The sequence below is a fragment of the Mesoplodon densirostris genome, chromosome 2 (genome assembly GCF_025265405.1).
Source record: "Mesoplodon densirostris isolate mMesDen1 chromosome 2, mMesDen1 primary haplotype, whole genome shotgun sequence".
Classification (NCBI taxonomy): Eukaryota; Metazoa; Chordata; class Mammalia; order Artiodactyla; family Ziphiidae; genus Mesoplodon; species Mesoplodon densirostris.
In genome coordinates this window covers 128,650,235-128,668,890 of record NC_082662.1, presented here as the reverse complement: position 1 = coordinate 128,668,890, position 18,656 = coordinate 128,650,235, and the positions used below count along the sequence as shown (strand labels likewise).

At 35.0% G+C, this 18,656-nt stretch overlaps 1 protein-coding gene across 1 annotated transcript in view; it reads right to left on the bottom strand.

The window, feature by feature from the left end:
- Positions 1-18,656, bottom strand: part of LOC132476092 (centrosomal protein of 170 kDa-like) — a 197,710-nt gene that overhangs the window by 59,083 nt on the left and 119,971 nt on the right. Inside the window, exons 14-15 of the mRNA XM_060077823.1 lie at positions 18,345-18,479; positions 7,276-7,410 (exon numbers count right to left, since the gene is read on the bottom strand). Coding sequence (XP_059933806.1) covers positions 7,276-7,410; positions 18,345-18,479 — 270 coding nt within the window. The remainder of the gene's footprint in view (positions 1-7,275; positions 7,411-18,344; positions 18,480-18,656) is intronic.

The following is an 18,656-nucleotide window of genomic DNA, read 5'->3' as shown; positions in this document are numbered from 1 at the left end:
CAGTAATCAAGACAGTATGGTACTGGCACAAAAACAGAAATATAGATCAATGGAACAGGATAGAAAGCCCAGAGGTAAACCCACACACATATGGTCAACTTATCTTTCATAAAGGAGGCAAGAATAAACAATGGAGAAAAGACAGCCTCTTCAATAAGTGGTGGGAAAACTGGACAGCTACATGTGAAAGAATGAAATTAGAATACTCCCTAACACCATACACAAAAATAAACTCCAAATGCATTAAAGACCTACATGCAAGGCCAGACACTATCAAACTCTTAGAGGAAAACATAGGACACTCTATGACATAAATCACAGCAAGATCCTTTTTGACCCACCTCCTAGAGAAATGGAAATAAAAACAAAAACACACAAATGGGACCTAACGAAACTTAAAAACTTCTGCACTGCAAAGGAGACTGTAAACAAGACGTAAAGACAACCCTTAGAATGGGAGAAAATATTTGAAAATGAAGCAACTGACAAAGCATTATCTCCAAAATATACAAGCAGCCCACACAGCTCAATATCAAAAAAAACAAAGAACCCAATCCAAAAAAAGGGCAGAAGACCTAAATAGGCATTTCTCCAAAGAAGATAGATATACAGATTGCCAACAAACACATGAAAGGATGCTCAGCGTCAGTAATCATTAGAGAAATGCAAATCAAAACCACAATGCGGTATCACCTCACACCATTCCAAATGGGCATCATCAAAAAATCTACAAACAATAAATGCTGGAAAGGGTGTGAAGGAAAGGGAACCCTCTTACACTGTTGGTGGGAATGTAAATTGAAACAGCCACTATGGAGAACAGTATGGAGGTTCCTTAAAATACTAAAAATAGAAGTACCATATGTCCCAGCAATCCCACTACTGGGAATATACTGTGAGAAAAGCATAATTCAAAAAAAGTCATGTACCACAATGGTCACTGCAGCACTATTTACAATAGCCAGGACATGGGAGCAACCTAAGTGTCCATCTACAGATGAATGGATAAAGAAGATGTGGCACATATACAGAATGGAATATTACTCAGTCATAAAAAGAAACCAAATTATTTGTAGTGAGGTGGATGGACCTAGAATCTGTCATACAGAGTGAAGTAAGTCAGAAAGAGAAAAACAAATACCATATGCTAACATGTATATATGGAATCTAAAAAAAAAAAAAAGTTCTGAAGAACCTAGGGGCAGAACAGGAATAAAGATGCAGACTTAAGAGAATGGACTTGAGGATGCGGGGAGAAGGAAGGGTAAGCTGGGACGAAGTGAGAGAGTGGCATGGACATATATACACTACCAAATATAAAACAGACAGCTAGTGGGATGCAGCCACTTAGCACAGGGAGATCAGATTGGTGCTTTGTGACCACCTAGAGGGGTGGGAGGGACACGTAAGAGGGAGGGGATATGGGCATATAAGTATACATATAGCTGATTCACTTTGTCATACAGCAGAAACTAACACAATGTGAAGCAATTATACTCCAATAAAGATGTTAAATAAATAAGCAAACCTATCCTATCTATCTATCGTCATTCATTCATTCATTCATTCATTTTGCTCTCCACATCCTTACAGGTAACAGAGTAACCCTGAGAACAAGGGTTAGTAGTTTCCTACTACCACTACCTGAATACCCAAATAAAATGATGTGGCTGAACTATGAAGCAATAACTACAAAAAGCTGGCCCAGAGGTATAGCATTTATCATTTACTTGTTATTCACGATTCAAATGAGTATGTTTCCAATTTTCCTCCCTTGTGAAAAAAAACTTCACAGTTAATACTGACATACTTTTAATATGTTTTCACATTATAACACATTAAAAAAGCAGAGATCAACAACTGCACATAACTATGTTTAAGATTATTATTTCCTAAGTTAGTCCTACTTCAAAATTGCCTTTACTCCAAGGACTAGAAACCCTGAGACTTACACAAGTTAACACCTAATTTAACCAGAAATCGCTTATCTAACAATGTCAAGCAGCACAACAGAGTGGAAAGGCAGCATATATGATATGATTAGTGGAAAGTAGTGAGAAGATTTGAAATCAGGTAAGTCCTGTCTCTATCAGTCCTTAATTCTCATTTTCCTCATTGTTAAATGAGAAAATAATATCTACCCATAAGATTGTTGTGAAGATTCAGTGAGATAAGTTATCCAGAAAAAGTCTGGCACAAAGTAGGCACAAAAGTAAATGTTTCTCTTACTTTTCCTCCCCCAACTCTTCAACATAGCTAATTAGGGAAACAAGAAACTAAAACCAAAAATCTAACTCTAAAATAAAAAACCCAAGACAGATATGACAACACCTATATCCTCATATTTGTGATCTTTACTACCAGGAAAGTCCTTCATTGAGAACCTTTTTTGGCTATTTACTCAGATTACATGTGGCAAATCTGGAGGGGATATAAAAGCAAGGATTAAGGTCAGACATATTGCGCTAAGAAGAGTCAAGTTGTCGAGATAAGACAAAAAACAATCAAGAGCAGACACACGGCTCAAAAACACAGTAGTTCAGAACCATTCATTCAGTATATGGAGCAAACAGTCTTACATACTTCAAGTCTCCCAAAGGCATCACTGTAATGTATCATAGTTCAATCACTGATGTTCATAATGATGCTTCTGAGTCATAAAGCAAACATTTAAATTATATTCAGCCTTCTGTGCTTAAGAAGGCAATGACATGGGTAATTCATTTAATAGAAATATAGGAAATGGTTAAACTTAGAAAAAAATTTCAGTTGTAAAAGTAAAGTTCAGTCATCTGGAAAATTCATTATGTAGAGGAATTCATTTCTCTGAAGATGATAAAACCAGATCAAGTGTGGGCCTGGTATATTTTGGAATTGTACGCCCACTAGAAAAATTATTAGGGGTCTTCTAAATTAATATAGAAAAATAAAACAGCTTTCCTCTTTCCGTACACTGACGAAACATTCTGAAATTTATGAATTTAACATGCATTTCTATTCAAAACCTATTTTGCTTATACTAAAGTAAACTAAATTATATACTAAAATACTAATATTTTATTTATACCAATATTTTATTATTAATCTCAATTGCTAGATATTTAAAAGTATTTAATAACTGATTATGCTAGAATTAATTATGTTTATCAAAATCAGAAGAGCAATATCCTTAAATTCTTAAGGTATTTTATGATTGTGTGACCTTCCAGGGAAACTGATAACATACATAATTCAGAAAATATGTTCCCTTCATTCTTCTGTACTAAATTAAATGAAATATTAAGCTGTTTCAAGATGATAAAGACTATAATTATGAAGGCAAATTCTGCTTGAGATATCCATCCAACCTAGTATATTCAAGTACTTCAAATTACAAAGACTGGGAAACTCCTTTTACCAAAAAGGAACTACAACTCAAAAGTTTTCAAATTTAGTTTAATTAGATTAAAAATCAGTGTAAAAGAGCCAAAAATCTACTCTTCACAGTTGTACACACCTTTTCAAACTGTATGCAACACTTAAAGGTCTTTAATTGTAACCTAAGAAGTGTTTAAACCGTTTAAACCAAGTTAGAAGGTAGAAGAGCATACCTGATCTAAAATGAGGACAAATTCTCCTTTAATAGGACTCAAATATTCACACAATTTCAGGAGAACGTGATTGCTCTAATATTTGCTTCTAGGGTTCTTTGGGCTTTAAGGGAAATTGGTAGGAGATTCTGGATACACATGGACCCACAGAAAGGGACATAAAAAGTTACTAGGTAGTAGATTCTCTATTATCCTTTCTGGAATGTTCACCTTTCAAAATAAATACTAAGATTTTACAGTCTAAAAATTGGTAACCAAGAAGCAAATAACTTTTTGCTTTTACCAAAAAAGCATGCTTAGAGCACAAATAAACTAATCATTTATATTTCATAATCTGAAACACTAAAAAAAAACCTTAATTTCAAAATGACCAAGTGAAATAGCATTCAATACGCATTTTCAAATTTGATTCTACAATATATGCTGGCATCATAAATTATTTCAAATTAGTAAACTGTTTCTCTCACCCTATATTTTAAAAGACTACAAATGATAAATCTGAAACAATAACATCCTCATACTAATATAAGAAAGCAAATGAGACTCTCATTAAGGCTTTTAATCAGCTGAATCTGACAGAGTGCTTCAAGCTACTTAACAAAAGACGTGCATCACTTAATTCCTTCTAACTCAAAAATAATCCCAAGATTATTAGACAGCTTTTGTCATCTGGCAGAAAAGATACTCAATGAGACACGCCACACAGCTGGTAATCATTTAAGAATTTAGTTTCATTCACATGGATGAAATTACTACTGGATGCTTCACAGTTTGAAATTCATTTCATTAACAGGTATGAGAGATCAATTTTTTATGTCAATTTGTTTTTGGAGTGCTTGTTTTAATCTTTATACTATACGAAGTATATTCTTTTGGAGTGACTGTGTGTGTGTGTGTGTGTGTGTGTAATGACTGCTGAAATGTTAGCTGTTTGTGGTTAAGAGCATGGACTCGAGTCAGGCTACCTGGGTTCAAATCCCAGCTAAACTACTTGCTAGCAGGGTGACCTTGTGAATAAATTCACATAACCTTGCCGCCGTTTCCTTATTTATAAAATGGGGATGATAACAGTAACTACTTTTAGGTATCACTGTGAAAGGATTAAATGATTAAACATATGCAGGGCACTAAGAAGAGTGTCTTGATAAAGCAAGCACCACTGAAGTGTTAGCTGTTGTTAATAAGTCATGGTTCTGTCTCCAGGACAAAAATTACATTTACTGTATTTACATTTATTATAATTACATTGATTGTATTCTAGAAGATATGTATTTCAGACTTCAAAAGTTCTTTTGTGTGTGAGGGTGGAAGGATCTTTAATGGCCAGATAAACTCAGTATCACAATTATTTTCAGAATTTGGCAACAGTTAAATTCTGCTGTGTTTTCTTCTAAGTTAACCACCAATTATTAGCACATTTTTTTTCTCACTCTCCTCTCTCTCTCTCTCTCTCCCCCTTCCTTCCTCTCTCTCTCCCCCTCCCCTTCTCTCTCTCCCTCTCTCTCTTTCTCCTAGATGGCTCTAGTACACAGTGATAATATAATATGTGATTCCTGAAGGAACTTATAGTTTAGATGAAAAGGCATACACACAAAATACTGAAGGAAAGTGTTACATATTAGCAATAGATATAAACAGACATACCCTTTAGAATTTTATATTACCTGATTTATGTGTATACATGTCTGTGGGAGAAGAGCAGGCAGGAATTAGTCTAATTTATGTGGAAATGCACTGGGAGAGAGCACTAAACAACTGGTAGTGGGACGCAAGGCTAAGAAAGTGGGACAAAATTAGAGAGAACTTTGACATAATACCTATTGGGCAAGCAAAAGGAAGCTACTGTAGTTTCTTAAAGAAAGGAAAAAAAAAAACGGCAGCTTAGATTTATTATACAAAATGAACTGCAGAAGGGTTGAAACTGGAAATAGTTCAGTTATGATTAATGGAAAAAAAGGGCAACAGAAGTAGGCAATATAATAGATGAGGTGAAAGGAAGGGAAGACACAAAGATTTCATATAAAGTAGACATTCTTGACTGCCTTCCAAAATCCATTTCCTATTCCTCCCTCCTACAAGAACTCCAACATTCCCAGGTATCTCTAACTCTTCCCTGATACAGCTCATGTGCCTTAGGGGGAAAACTAACCCCATATTCAGCTTCAGGATGGGTACAATTGGCTTAAGGATAATCTCATAACCCTTGCCAGGGATTGGTTCAGAAATAAGCAGGTGACCTACTCCTGAACCCATGAGAGGCCAATGAGATGACAAATGTGTTGAAAACTTTGGGGAGAGTTTCCAGGGGTTCTTCTAGAAGCGACCTTTGCTATTTCCCACTGGATGTGATCAAAGCAGCATGCACTCCAACTGCTACTGGCAAGCAGCCTATGAGTACGAGGGGAAACTCCCTCAGTATGCAGCCACTGTGAATAGAAGGGCAGAAAGTCCGAGAGAAAATAGCTAGCTGATGACACCATTGAGATGCTGCATTAACCAATCCTGAAGAGGTTCAGTTATTTATTTTAGCCAGTAGAATTCCTTCCTGTTTAGTCTCAGGTGGCATTTCTATTATTTGCATTTGAGGGTATGCTAAATAATACTAAGTTTCTGAGCTTGAACATGAAGAAAAAAACGTGTTGGCCACAGAAACAAGGAAACTGAGATGGGAATTTATTTGCAAAGTTGACAACTTTCAGTTTGGGGCACTTTAAGATCAAGTTGATAAGGCCAGCTTTCTAAGACTTGTACTCTGGTGAAATTAGAGCATATTTAAGCACCAGTGCTCTTATTCTCCAGCTAATAAAAACCTCTTATTTACCTTGTAGAATTATGGTCAAAGGTAGAAAGTTGACAGAACTTCTGATGGAATCTATCCTTAACTCAGAGTCAAAGTTGGCTTTCCATACTGCTCCCTGGTGCCTGTATTTAATTCCTCCAGTTCTAATCCTTATCTGCTATTATCACAGAAACTGGCTGTTCATCCTTCAGTGTTGATGTCCTTGTCAAGTCCTTATGTGACAGACAACTGATACCTCCATTTATTTCCTGGAAATCTTGATTTTCTGGCTTTTCACTTAGCTCATTACTCAACTCCTCCAGCAACAAAAGATTATGTTCCTTGACTATTTATCTGAGAATGTGATTCAGAATTATTTCTTCCTTCTGGCTGCTCAACAGCTAATCTTGTTGTTACCATACCCCAACAAATTGGGCATGCTGAGATTTTAAAGAAGTTTTAAACTTCATACATTTTGAACATAATAAAAAATTTTCATTTAAAAATATGATTATATGTTTGTGAATCTAATGAAAACACACAAAACTAGTTTGTATTTACTATTTTGGTCTAATTAAAACATTTAAAAAATTATTTTAAAATACTTAAAATGTCCAATTATATTACTTAACTATATATCAAGTTTTAACACCCTCATAAATAAGTTAAATAAGGAAAAATATTTTAAATAAAAGTGATTTACAAAGATATTAGAATACTTTATGAGAGAATCATTCATAATAAATAAATTTAATTTAAAATGACAATGTCATTAAAACATTCATCAACTATTTTTAACGTATTAAAGAATAGGAGACATCTCTTTTAAGGGTAGACAGATTTTTGCTTTGATGATAAGTTCTTCCTAAAATACCTACTTAATGTCATAGTCTGAGCTTTTTTTACCTGATGTTCCAGTTTCACGATTTTTCTCTTCAGGCTTGCCACTTGACTTGAAAGCTCTTTGTTCATCCACCTCATCATCCCCCAACCATGATGGTTTCCGATATAATGGAGGAAGACGGGGCATAGCCGAAGTACCTGGAAAGAGGTGGGAAAAATCTGTCTAAAGCATATGAAACAGAAAAAAAAAAAAAAAAAAAAAAAAAAGCTTTTGCAGAATGCTAGAATCGCCCAGTTGATTTATTAAACGAAGAAGTACAGCTGACCCCTGAACAACACGGGGTTAAGAGCCTCAACCCTCCCTGCAGTTGAAAATTTGAGTATAACTTATCGTCAGCCTTCCAAATCCACAAAAATATAAGAAATGTTTAATAAGGACCTAGAAGAACTAAAGAGCAAACAAACAATGATGAACAACACAATAAATGAAAGTAAAAATTCTCTAGAAGGAATCAATAGCAGAATAAATGAGGCAGAAGAACAGATAAGTGACCTGGAAGACAAAATAGTGGATATAACTACCACAGAGCAGAATAAAGAAAAAAGAATGAAAAGCATTGAGGACAGTCTCAGAGACCTCTGGGACAACATTAAACACACCAACATTCGAATTACAGGGGTCCCAGAAGAAGAAGAGAAAAAGAAAGGAACTGAGAAAACATTTGAAGAGATTATAGTTGGAAACTTCCCTAATATGGGAATGGAAATAGTCAATCAAGTCCAGGAAGCACAGAGACTCCCATACAGGAGAAATCCAAGGAGAAACATGCCAAGACACATATTAATCAAACTATCAAAGATTAAATACATAGAAAAAATACTGAAAGCAGCAAGGAAAATAAAACAAATAACATAAAAGGGAATCCCCGTAAGGTTAACAGCTGATGTTTCAGCAGAAACTCTGCAAGCCAGAAGGGAGTAGCAGGACATACTTAAAGTGATGAAAGGGAAAAACCTACAACCAAGATTACTCTACCTAGCAAGGATTTCATTCAGATTCGACAGAGAAATTAAAACCTTTACAGACAAGCAAAAGCTAAGAGAATTCAGCACCACCAAACCAGCTTTACAACAAACGTTAATGGAATTTCTCTAGGCGGGAAACAAAAGAGAAGGAAAAGACCTACAATAACAAAGCAAAAACAATTAAGAAAATGGGAAAAGGAACATACATATCAACAATTACCTTAAATATAAATGGATTAAATGCTCCAACCAAAAGACACAAACTGGATGAGTGGATATAAAAACAAGACCCGTATATATGCTGTCTACAGAGACCCACTTCAGACCTTGGGAAACGTACAGACTGAAAGAGGGATGGAAAAAGATATTCCATGCAAATGGAAATCAAAAGAAAGCTGCAGTAGCAATTCTCGTATCAGACAAAATAGACTTTAAAATAAAGACTATTACAAGAGACAAAGAAGGACACTACATAGTGATCAAGGGACCAACCCAAGAAGAAGATATAACAATTGTAAATATTTATGCACCCAACATAGGAGCACCTCAATACACAGGCAATTGCTAACAGCCATAAAAGGAGAAATCGACAGTAACACAATCATAGTAGGGGACTTTAACACCCCACTTTCACCAATGGACAGATCAACCAAAATGAAAATAAATAAGAAAATACAAGCTTTAAATGATACATTAAACAAGATGGATTTAATTGATATTTATAGGACATTCCATCCAAAAGCAACAGAATACACTTTCTTCTCAAGTGCTCATGGAATATTCGCCATGATAGATCATATCTTGGGTCACAAATCAAGCCTTGGTAAATTTAAGAAGATGGAAATAATATCAAGTATCTTTTCTGATATGCTATGAGACTAGATATCAATTACAGGAAAAAAACTGTAAAACTCCTAACACGTGGAGGCTAAACAATACGCTATTAAACAACCAAGAGATCACTGAACAAATCAGAGAGGAAATCACAAAACACCTAGAAACAAATGATAATGAAAACATGATGACTGAAAACCTACGGGATGCAGCAAAGGCAGTTCTAAGAAGGAAGTTTATAGCAATACAATCCTACCTCACGAACAGGAAACATCTCAAATAAACAACCTAACCTTACAACTAAAGCAATCAGAGAAAGAAGAACAAAAAAACCCCAAAGTTAGCAGAAGGAAAGAAATCATAAATATCAGATCAGAAATAAATGAAAAAGAAATAAAGGAAATGAGAGCAAAGATCAATAAAACTAAAAGCTGGTTCTTTCAGAAGAGAAACAAAATTGATAAACCATTAGACAGACTCACCAAGAAAAAAAGGGAGAAGGCTCAAATCAGCAGAATTAGAAATGAAAAAGGAGAAGTAACAACTTACACTCCAGAAATACAAAGGATCATGAGCGATTACTACAAGCAACTCTATGCCAATAAAATGGACAACCTGGAAGTAATGGACAAACTCTTAGAAAAGCACAACCTTTCGAAACTGAACCAGGAAGAAATAGAAAATATAAGCAGACCAATCACAAACACTGAAATTGAAACTGTGATTCAAAATCTTCCAACAAACAAAAGCCCAGGACCAGATGGCTTCACAAGTGAATTCTATCAAACATTTACAAAAGAGCTAACACCTATCCTACTCAAACTCTTCCAAGATATACTAGAGGGAGGAACACTCCCAAACTCATTCTATGAGGGCACTGTCATCCAGATACCAAAACCAGACAAAGATGTCACAAAAAAAGAAAACTACAAGCCAATATCACTGATGAACATAGATGCAAAAATCCTCAACAAAATACTAGCAAACAGAATCCAACAGCACATTAAAAGGATCATACACCATGATCAAGTGGGGTTTATCCCAAGAATGCAAGGACTCTTCAATATATGCAAATCAATCAATGTGATACACCATATTAACAAATTGAAGCAGAAAAACCATATGATCATCTCAGCAGATGCAGGAAAAGCTTTTGACAAAATTCAACACTCTTTTATGATAAAAACTCTAAAGAAAGTGGGAATAGAGGGAATTTACCTCAACATAATAAAGTGCATATATGACAAACCCACAGCCAACATTGTTCTCAATGGTCAAAAACTGAAACCATTTCCTCTAAGATCAGGAACAAGACAAGGTTGCCCACTCTCACCACTACTATTCAACATAGTTTGGGAAGTTTTAGCCGCAGCAATTAGAGAAGAAAAATAAATAAAAGGAATCCAAATCAGAAAAGAGGAAGTACAACTGTCAGTTAACAGATGACATGATACTATATACATTGAGAATCCTAAAGATGCTACTAGAAAACTACTAGAGCTAATCAATGAATTTGGTAAAGTAGCAGGATACAACATTAATGCACAGAAATCGCTTGCATTCCTATACACTAATGATGAAAAATCTGAAAGAGAAATTAAGGAAACACTCCCATTTACCATTGCAACAAAAAGAATAAAATAGCTAGGAATAAACCTACCTAAGGAGACAAAAGACCTGTATGCAGAAAACTATAAGATACTGATGAAAGAAATTAAAACAGATGGAGAGATATACCGTGTACTTGGACTGAAGAAGTCAAAATTGTGAAAATGACTCTACTACCCAAAGTAATCTACAGATTCAATGTCATCCCTATGAAACTAGCAATGGCATTTTTCACAGAACTAAAATAAAAAATTTCACAATTTGTGTGGAAACACAAAAGACCCCAAAGAGCCAAAGCAATCTTGAGAAAAAGAAACAGAGCTGGAGGAATCAGGCTCCCTGAATTCAGACTATATACTACAAAGCTACAGTAATCAAGACAGTATGGTACTGGCACAAAAACAGAAATATAGATCAATGGAACAGGATAGAAAGCCCAGAGGTAAACCCACACACATATGGTCAACTTATCTTTCATAAAGGAGGCAAGAATAAACAATGGAGAAAAGACAGCCTCTTCAATAAGTGGTGCTGGGAAAACTGGACAGCTACATGTGAAAGAATGAAATTAGAATACTCCCTAACACCATACACAAAAATAAACTCCAAATGCATTAAAGACCTACATGCAAGGCCAGACACTATCAAACTCTTAGAGGAAAACATAGGACACTCTATGACATAAATCACAGCAAGATCCTTTTTGACCCACCTCCTAGAGAAATGGAAATAAAAACAAAAACACACAAATGGGACCTAACGAAACTTAAAAACTTCTGCACTGCAAAGGAAACTGTAAACAAGACGTAAAGACAACCCTTAGAATGGGAGAAAATATTTGAAAATGAAGCAACTGACAAAGCATTATCTCCAAAATATACAAGCAGCCCACACAGCTCAATATCAAAAAAAACAAAGAACCCAATCCAAAAAAGGGCAGAAGACCTAAATAGGCATTTCTCCAAAGAAGATAGATATACAGATTGCCAACAAACACATGAAAAGATGCTCAGCGTCAGTAATCATTAGAGAAATGCAAATCAAAACCACAATGCGGTATCACCTCACACCATTCCAAATGGGCATCATCAAAAAAATCTACAAACAATAAATGCTGGAAAGGGTGTGAAGGAAAGGGAACCCTCTTACACTGTTGGTGGGAATGTAAATTGAAACAGCCACTATGGAGAACAGTATGGAGGTTCCTTAAAATACTAAAAATAGAAGTACCATATGTCCCAGCAATCCCACTACTGGGAATATACTGTGAGAAAAGCATAATTCAAAAAAAGTCATGTACCACAATGGTCACTGCAGCACTATTTACAATAGCCAGGACATGGGAGCAACCTAAGTGTCCATCTACAGATGAATGGATAAAGAAGATGTGGCACATATACAGAATGGAATATTACTCAGTCATAAAAAGAAACCAAATTATTTGTAGTGAGGTGGATGGACCTAGAATCTGTCATACAGAGTGAAGTAAGTCAGAAAGAGAAAAACAAATACCATATGCTAACATGTATATATGGAATCTAAAAAAAAAAAAAAAGTTCTGAAGAACCTAGGGGCAGAACAGGAATAAAGATGCAGACTTAAGAGAATGGACTTGAGGATGCGGGGAGAAGGAAGGGTAAGCTGGGACGAAGTGAGAGAGTGGCATGGACATATATACACTACCAAATATAAAACAGACAGCTAGTGGGATGCAGCCACTTAGCACAGGGAGATCAGATTGGTGCTTTGTGACCACCTAGAGGGGTGGGAGGGACACGTAAGAGGGAGGGGATATGGGCATATAAGTATACATATAGCTGATTCACTTTGTCATACAGCAGAAACTAACACAATGTGAAGCAATTATACTCCAATAAAGATGTTAAATAAATAAGCAAACCTATCCTATCTATCTATCGTCATTCATTCATTCATTCATTCATTTTGCTCTCCACATCCTTACAGGTAACAGAGTAACCCTGAGAACAAGGGTTAGTAGTTTCCTACTACCACTACCTGAATACCCAAATAAAATGATGTGGCTGAACTATGAAGCAATAACTACAAAAAGCTGGCCCAGAGGTATAGCATTTATCATTTACTTGTTATTCACGATTCAAATGAGTATGTTTCCAATTTTCCTCCCTTGTGAAAAAAAACTTCACAGTTAATACTGACATACTTTTAATATGTTTTCACATTATAACACATTAAAAAAGCAGAGATCAACAACTGCACATAACTATGTTTAAGATTATTATTTCCTAAGTTAGTCCTACTTCAAAATTGCCTTTACTCCAAGGACTAGAAACCCTGAGACTTACACAAGTTAACACCTAATTTAACCAGAAATCGCTTATCTAACAATGTCAAGCAGCACAACAGAGTGGAAAGGCAGCATATATGATATGATTAGTGGAAAGTAGTGAGAAGATTTGAAATCAGGTAAGTCCTGTCTCTATCAGTCCTTAATTCTCATTTTCCTCATTGTTAAATGAGAAAATAATATCTACCCATAAGATTGTTGTGAAGATTCAGTGAGATAAGTTATCCAGAAAAAGTCTGGCACAAAGTAGGCACAAAAGTAAATGTTTCTCTTACTTTTCCTCCCCCAACTCTTCAACATAGCTAATTAGGGAAACAAGAAGCTAAAACCAAAAATCTAACTCTAAAATAAAAAACCCAAGACAGATATGACAACACCTATATCCTCATATTTGTGATCTTTACTACCAGGAAAGTCCTTCATTGAGAACCTTTTTTGACTATTTACTCAGATTACATGTGGCAAATCTGGAGGGGATATAAAAGCAAGGATTAAGGTCAGACATATTGCGCTAAGAAGAGTCAAGTTGTCGAGATAAGACAAAAAACAATCAAGAGCAGACACACGGCTCAAAAACACAGTAGTTCAGAACCATTCATTCAGTATATGGAGCAAACAGTCTTACATACTTCAAGTCTCCCAAAGGCATCACTGTAATGTATCATAGTTCAATCACTGATGTTCATAATGATGCTTCTGAGTCATAAAGCAAACATTTAAATTATATTCAGCCTTCTGTGCTTAAGAAGGCAATGACATGGGTAATTCATTTAATAGAAATATAGGAAATGGTTAAACTTAGAAAAAAATTTCAGTTGTAAAAGTAAAGTTCAGTCATCTGGAAAATTCATTATGTAGAGGAATTCATTTCTCTGAAGATGATAAAACCAGATCAAGTGTGGGCCTGGTATATTTTGGAATTGTACGCCCACTAGAAAAATTATTAGGGGTCTTCTAAATTAATATAGAAAAATAAAACAGCTTTCCTCTTTCCGTACACTGACGAAACATTCTGAAATTTATGAATTTAACATGCATTTCTATTCAAAACCTATTTTGCTTATACTAAAGTAAACTAAATTATATACTAAAATACTAATATTTTATTTATACCAATATTTTATTATTAATCTCAATTGCTAGATATTTAAAAGTATTTAATAACTGATTATGCTAGAATTAATTATGTTTATCAAAATCAGAAGAGCAATATCCTTAAATTCTTAAGGTATTTTATGATTGTGTGACCTTCCAGGGAAACTGATAACATACATAATTCAGAAAATATGTTCCCTTCATTCTTCTGTACTAAATTAAATGAAATATTAAGCTGTTTCAAGATGATAAAGACTATAATTATGAAGGCAAATTCTGCTTGAGATATCCATCCAACCTAGTATATTCAAGTACTTCAAATTACAAAGACTGGGAAACTCCTTTTACCAAAAAGGAACTACAACTCAAAAGTTTTCAAATTTAGTTTAATTAGATTAAAAATCAGTGTAAAAGAGCCAAAAATCTACTCTTCACAGTTGTACACACCTTTTCAAACTGTATGCAACACTTAAAGGTCTTTAATTGTAACCTAAGAAGTGTTTAAACCGTTTAAACCAAGTTAGAAGGTAGAAGAGCATACCTGATCTAAAATGAGGACAAATTCTCCTTTAATAGGACTCAAATATTCACACAATTTCAGGAGAACGTGATTGCTCTAATATTTGCTTCTAGGGTTCTTTGGGCTTTAAGGGAAATTGGTAGGAGATTCTGGATACACATGGACCCACAGAAAGGGACATAAAAAGTTACTAGGTAGTAGATTCTCTATTATCCTTTCTGGAATGTTCACCTTTCAAAATAAATACTAAGATTTTACAGTCTAAAAATTGGTAACCAAGAAGCAAATAACTTTTTGCTTTTACCAAAAAAGCATGCTTAGAGCACAAATAAACTAATCATTTATATTTCATAATCTGAAACACTAAAAAAAAACCTTAATTTCAAAATGACCAAGTGAAATAGCATTCAATACGCATTTTCAAATTTGATTCTACAATATATGCTGGCATCATAAATTATTTCAAATTAGTAAACTGTTTCTCTCACCCTATATTTTAAAAGACTACAAATGATAAATCTGAAACAATAACATCCTCATACTAATATAAGAAAGCAAATGAGACTCTCATTAAGGCTTTTAATCAGCTGAATCTGACAGAGTGCTTCAAGCTACTTAACAAAAGACGTGCATCACTTAATTCCTTCTAACTCAAAAATAATCCCAAGATTATTAGACAGCTTTTGTCATCTGGCAGAAAAGATACTCAATGAGACACGCCACACAGCTGGTAATCATTTAAGAATTTAGTTTCATTCACATGGATGAAATTACTACTGGATGTTTCACAGTTTGAAATTCATTTCATTAACTTAGGTATGAGAGATCAATTTTTTATGTCAATTTGTTTTTGGAGTGCTTGTTTTAATCTTTATACTATACGAAGTATATTCTTTTGGAGTGACTGTGTGTGTGTGTGTGTGTGTGTGTGTGTGTGTGTAATGACTGCTGAAATGTTAGCTGTTTGTGGTTAAGAGCATGGACTCGAGTCAGGCTACCTGGGTTCAAATCCCAGCTAAACTACTTGCTAGCAGGGTGACCTTGTGAATAAATTCACATAACCTTGCCGCCGTTTCCTTATTTATAAAATGGGGATGATAACAGTAACTACTTTTAGGTATCACTGTGAAAGGATTAAATGATTAAACATATGCAGGGCACTAAGAAGAGTGTCTTGATAAAGCAAGCACCACTGAAGTGTTAGCTGTTGTTAATAAGTCATGGTTCTGTCTCCAGGACAAAAATTACATTTACTGTATTTACATTTATTATAATTACATTGATTGTATTCTAGAAGATATGTATTTCAGACTTCAAAAGTTCTTTTGTGTGTGAGGGTGGAAGGATCTTTAATGGCCAGATAAACTCAGTATCACAATTATTTTCAGAATTTGGCAACAGTTAAATTCTGCTGTGTTTTCTTCTAAGTTAACCACCAATTATTAGCACATTTTTTTTCTCACTCTCCTCTCTCTCTCTCTCTCTCCCCCTTCCTTCCTCTCTCTCTCCCCCTCCCCTTCTCTCTCTCCCTCTCTCTCTTTCTCCTAGATGGCTCTAGTACACAGTGATAATATAATATGTGATTCCTGAAGGAACTTATAGTTTAGATGAAAAGGCATACACACAAAATACTGAAGGAAAGTGTTACATATTAGCAATAGATATAAACAGACATACCCTTTAGAATTTTATATTACCTGATTTATGTGTATACATGTCTGTGGGAGAAGAGCAGGCAGGAATTAGTCTAATTTATGTGGAAATGCACTGGGAGAGAGCACTAAACAACTGGTAGTGGGACGCAAGGCTAAGAAAGTGGGACAAAATTAGAGAGAACTTTGACATAATACCTATTGGGCAAGCAAAAGGAAGCTACTGTAGTTTCTTAAAGAAAGGAAAAAAAAAACGGCAGCTTAGATTTATTATACAAAATGAACTGCAGAAGGGTTGAAACTGGAAATAGTTCAGTTATGATTAATGGAAAAAAAGGGCAACAGAAGTAGGCAATATAATAGATGAGGTGAAAGGAAGGGAAGACACAAAGATTTCATATAAAGTAGACATTCTTGACTGCCTTCCAAAATCCATTTCCTATTCCTCCCTCCTACAAGAACTCCAACATTCCCAGGTATCTCTAACTCTTCCCTGATACAGCTCATGTGCCTTAGGGGGAAAACTAACCCCATATTCAGCTTCAGGATGGGTACAATTGGCTTAAGGATAATCTCATAACCCTTGCCAGGGATTGGTTCAGAAATAAGCAGGTGACCTACTCCTGAACCCATGAGAGGCCAATGAGATGACAAATGTGTTGAAAACTTTGGGGAGAGTTTCCAGGGGTTCTTCTAGAAGCGACCTTTGCTATTTCCCACTGGATGTGATCAAAGCAGCATGCACTCCAACTGCTACTGGCAAGCAGCCTATGAGTACGAGGGGAAACTCCCTCAGTATGCAGCCACTGTGAATAGAAGGGCAGAAAGTCCGAGAGAAAATAGCTAGCTGATGACACCATTGAGATGCTGCATTAACCAATCCTGAAGAGGTTCAGTTATTTATTTTAGCCAGTAGAATTCCTTCCTGTTTAGTCTCAGGTGGCATTTCTATTATTTGCATTTGAGGGTATGCTAAATAATACTAAGTTTCTGAGCTTGAACATGAAGAAAAAAACGTGTTGGCCACAGAAACAAGGAAACTGAGATGGGAATTTATTTGCAAAGTTGACAACTTTCAGTTTGGGGCACTTTAAGATCAAGTTGATAAGGCCAGCTTTCTAAGACTTGTACTCTGGTAAAATTAGAGCATATTTAAGCACCAGTGCTCTTATTCTCCAGCTAATAAAAACCTCTTATTTACCTTGTAGAATTATGGTCAAAGGTAGAAAGTTGACAGAACTTCTGATGGAATCTATCCTTAACTCAGAGTCAAAGTTGGCTTTCCATACTGCTCCCTGGTGCCTGTATTTAATTCCTCCAGTTCTAATCCTTATCTGCTATTATCACAGAAACTGGCTGTTCATCCTTCAGTGTTGATGTCCTTGTCAAGTCCTTATGTGACAGACAACTGATACCTCCATTTATTTCCTGGAAATCTTGATTTTCTGGCTTTTCACTTAGCTCATTACTCAACTCCTCCAGCAACAAAAGATTATGTTCCTTGACTATTTATCTGAGAATGTGATTCAGAATTATTTCTTCCTTCTGGCTGCTCAACAGCTAATCTTGTTGTTACCATACCCCAACAAATTGGGCATGCTGAGATTTTAAAGAAGTTTTAAACTTCATACATTTTGAACATAATAAAAAATTTTCATTTAAAAATATGATTATATGTTTGTGAATCTAATGAAAACACACAAAACTAGTTTGTATTTACTATTTTGGTCTAATTAAAACATTTAAAAAATTATTTTAAAATACTTAAAATGTCCAATTATATTACTTAACTATATATCAAGTTTTAACACCCTCATAAATAAGTTAAATAAGGAAAAATATTTTAAATAAAAGTGATTTACAAAGATATTAGAATTAATACTTTATGAGAGAATCATTCATAATAAATAAATTTAATTTAAAATGACAATGTCATTAAAACATTCATCAACTATTTTTAACATATTAAAGAATAGGGGACACATCTCTTTTAAGGGTAGACAGATTTTTGCTTTGATGATAAGTTCTTCCTAAAATACCTACTTAATGTCATAGTCTGAGCTTTTTTTACCTGATGTTCCAGTTTCACGATTTTTCTCTTCAGGCTTGCCACTTGACTTGAAAGCTCTTTGTTCATCCACCTCATCATCCCCCAACCATGATGGTTTCCGATATAATGGAGGAAGACGGGGCATAGCAGAAGTACCTGGAAAGAGGTGGGAAAAATCTGTCTAAAGCATATGAAACAGAAAAAAAAAAAAAAAAAAAAGCTTTTGCAGAATGCTAGAATCGCCCAGTTGATTTATTAAACGAAGAAGTACAGCTGACCCCTGAACAACACGGGGTTAAGAGCCTCAACCCTCCCTGCAGTTGAAAATTTGAG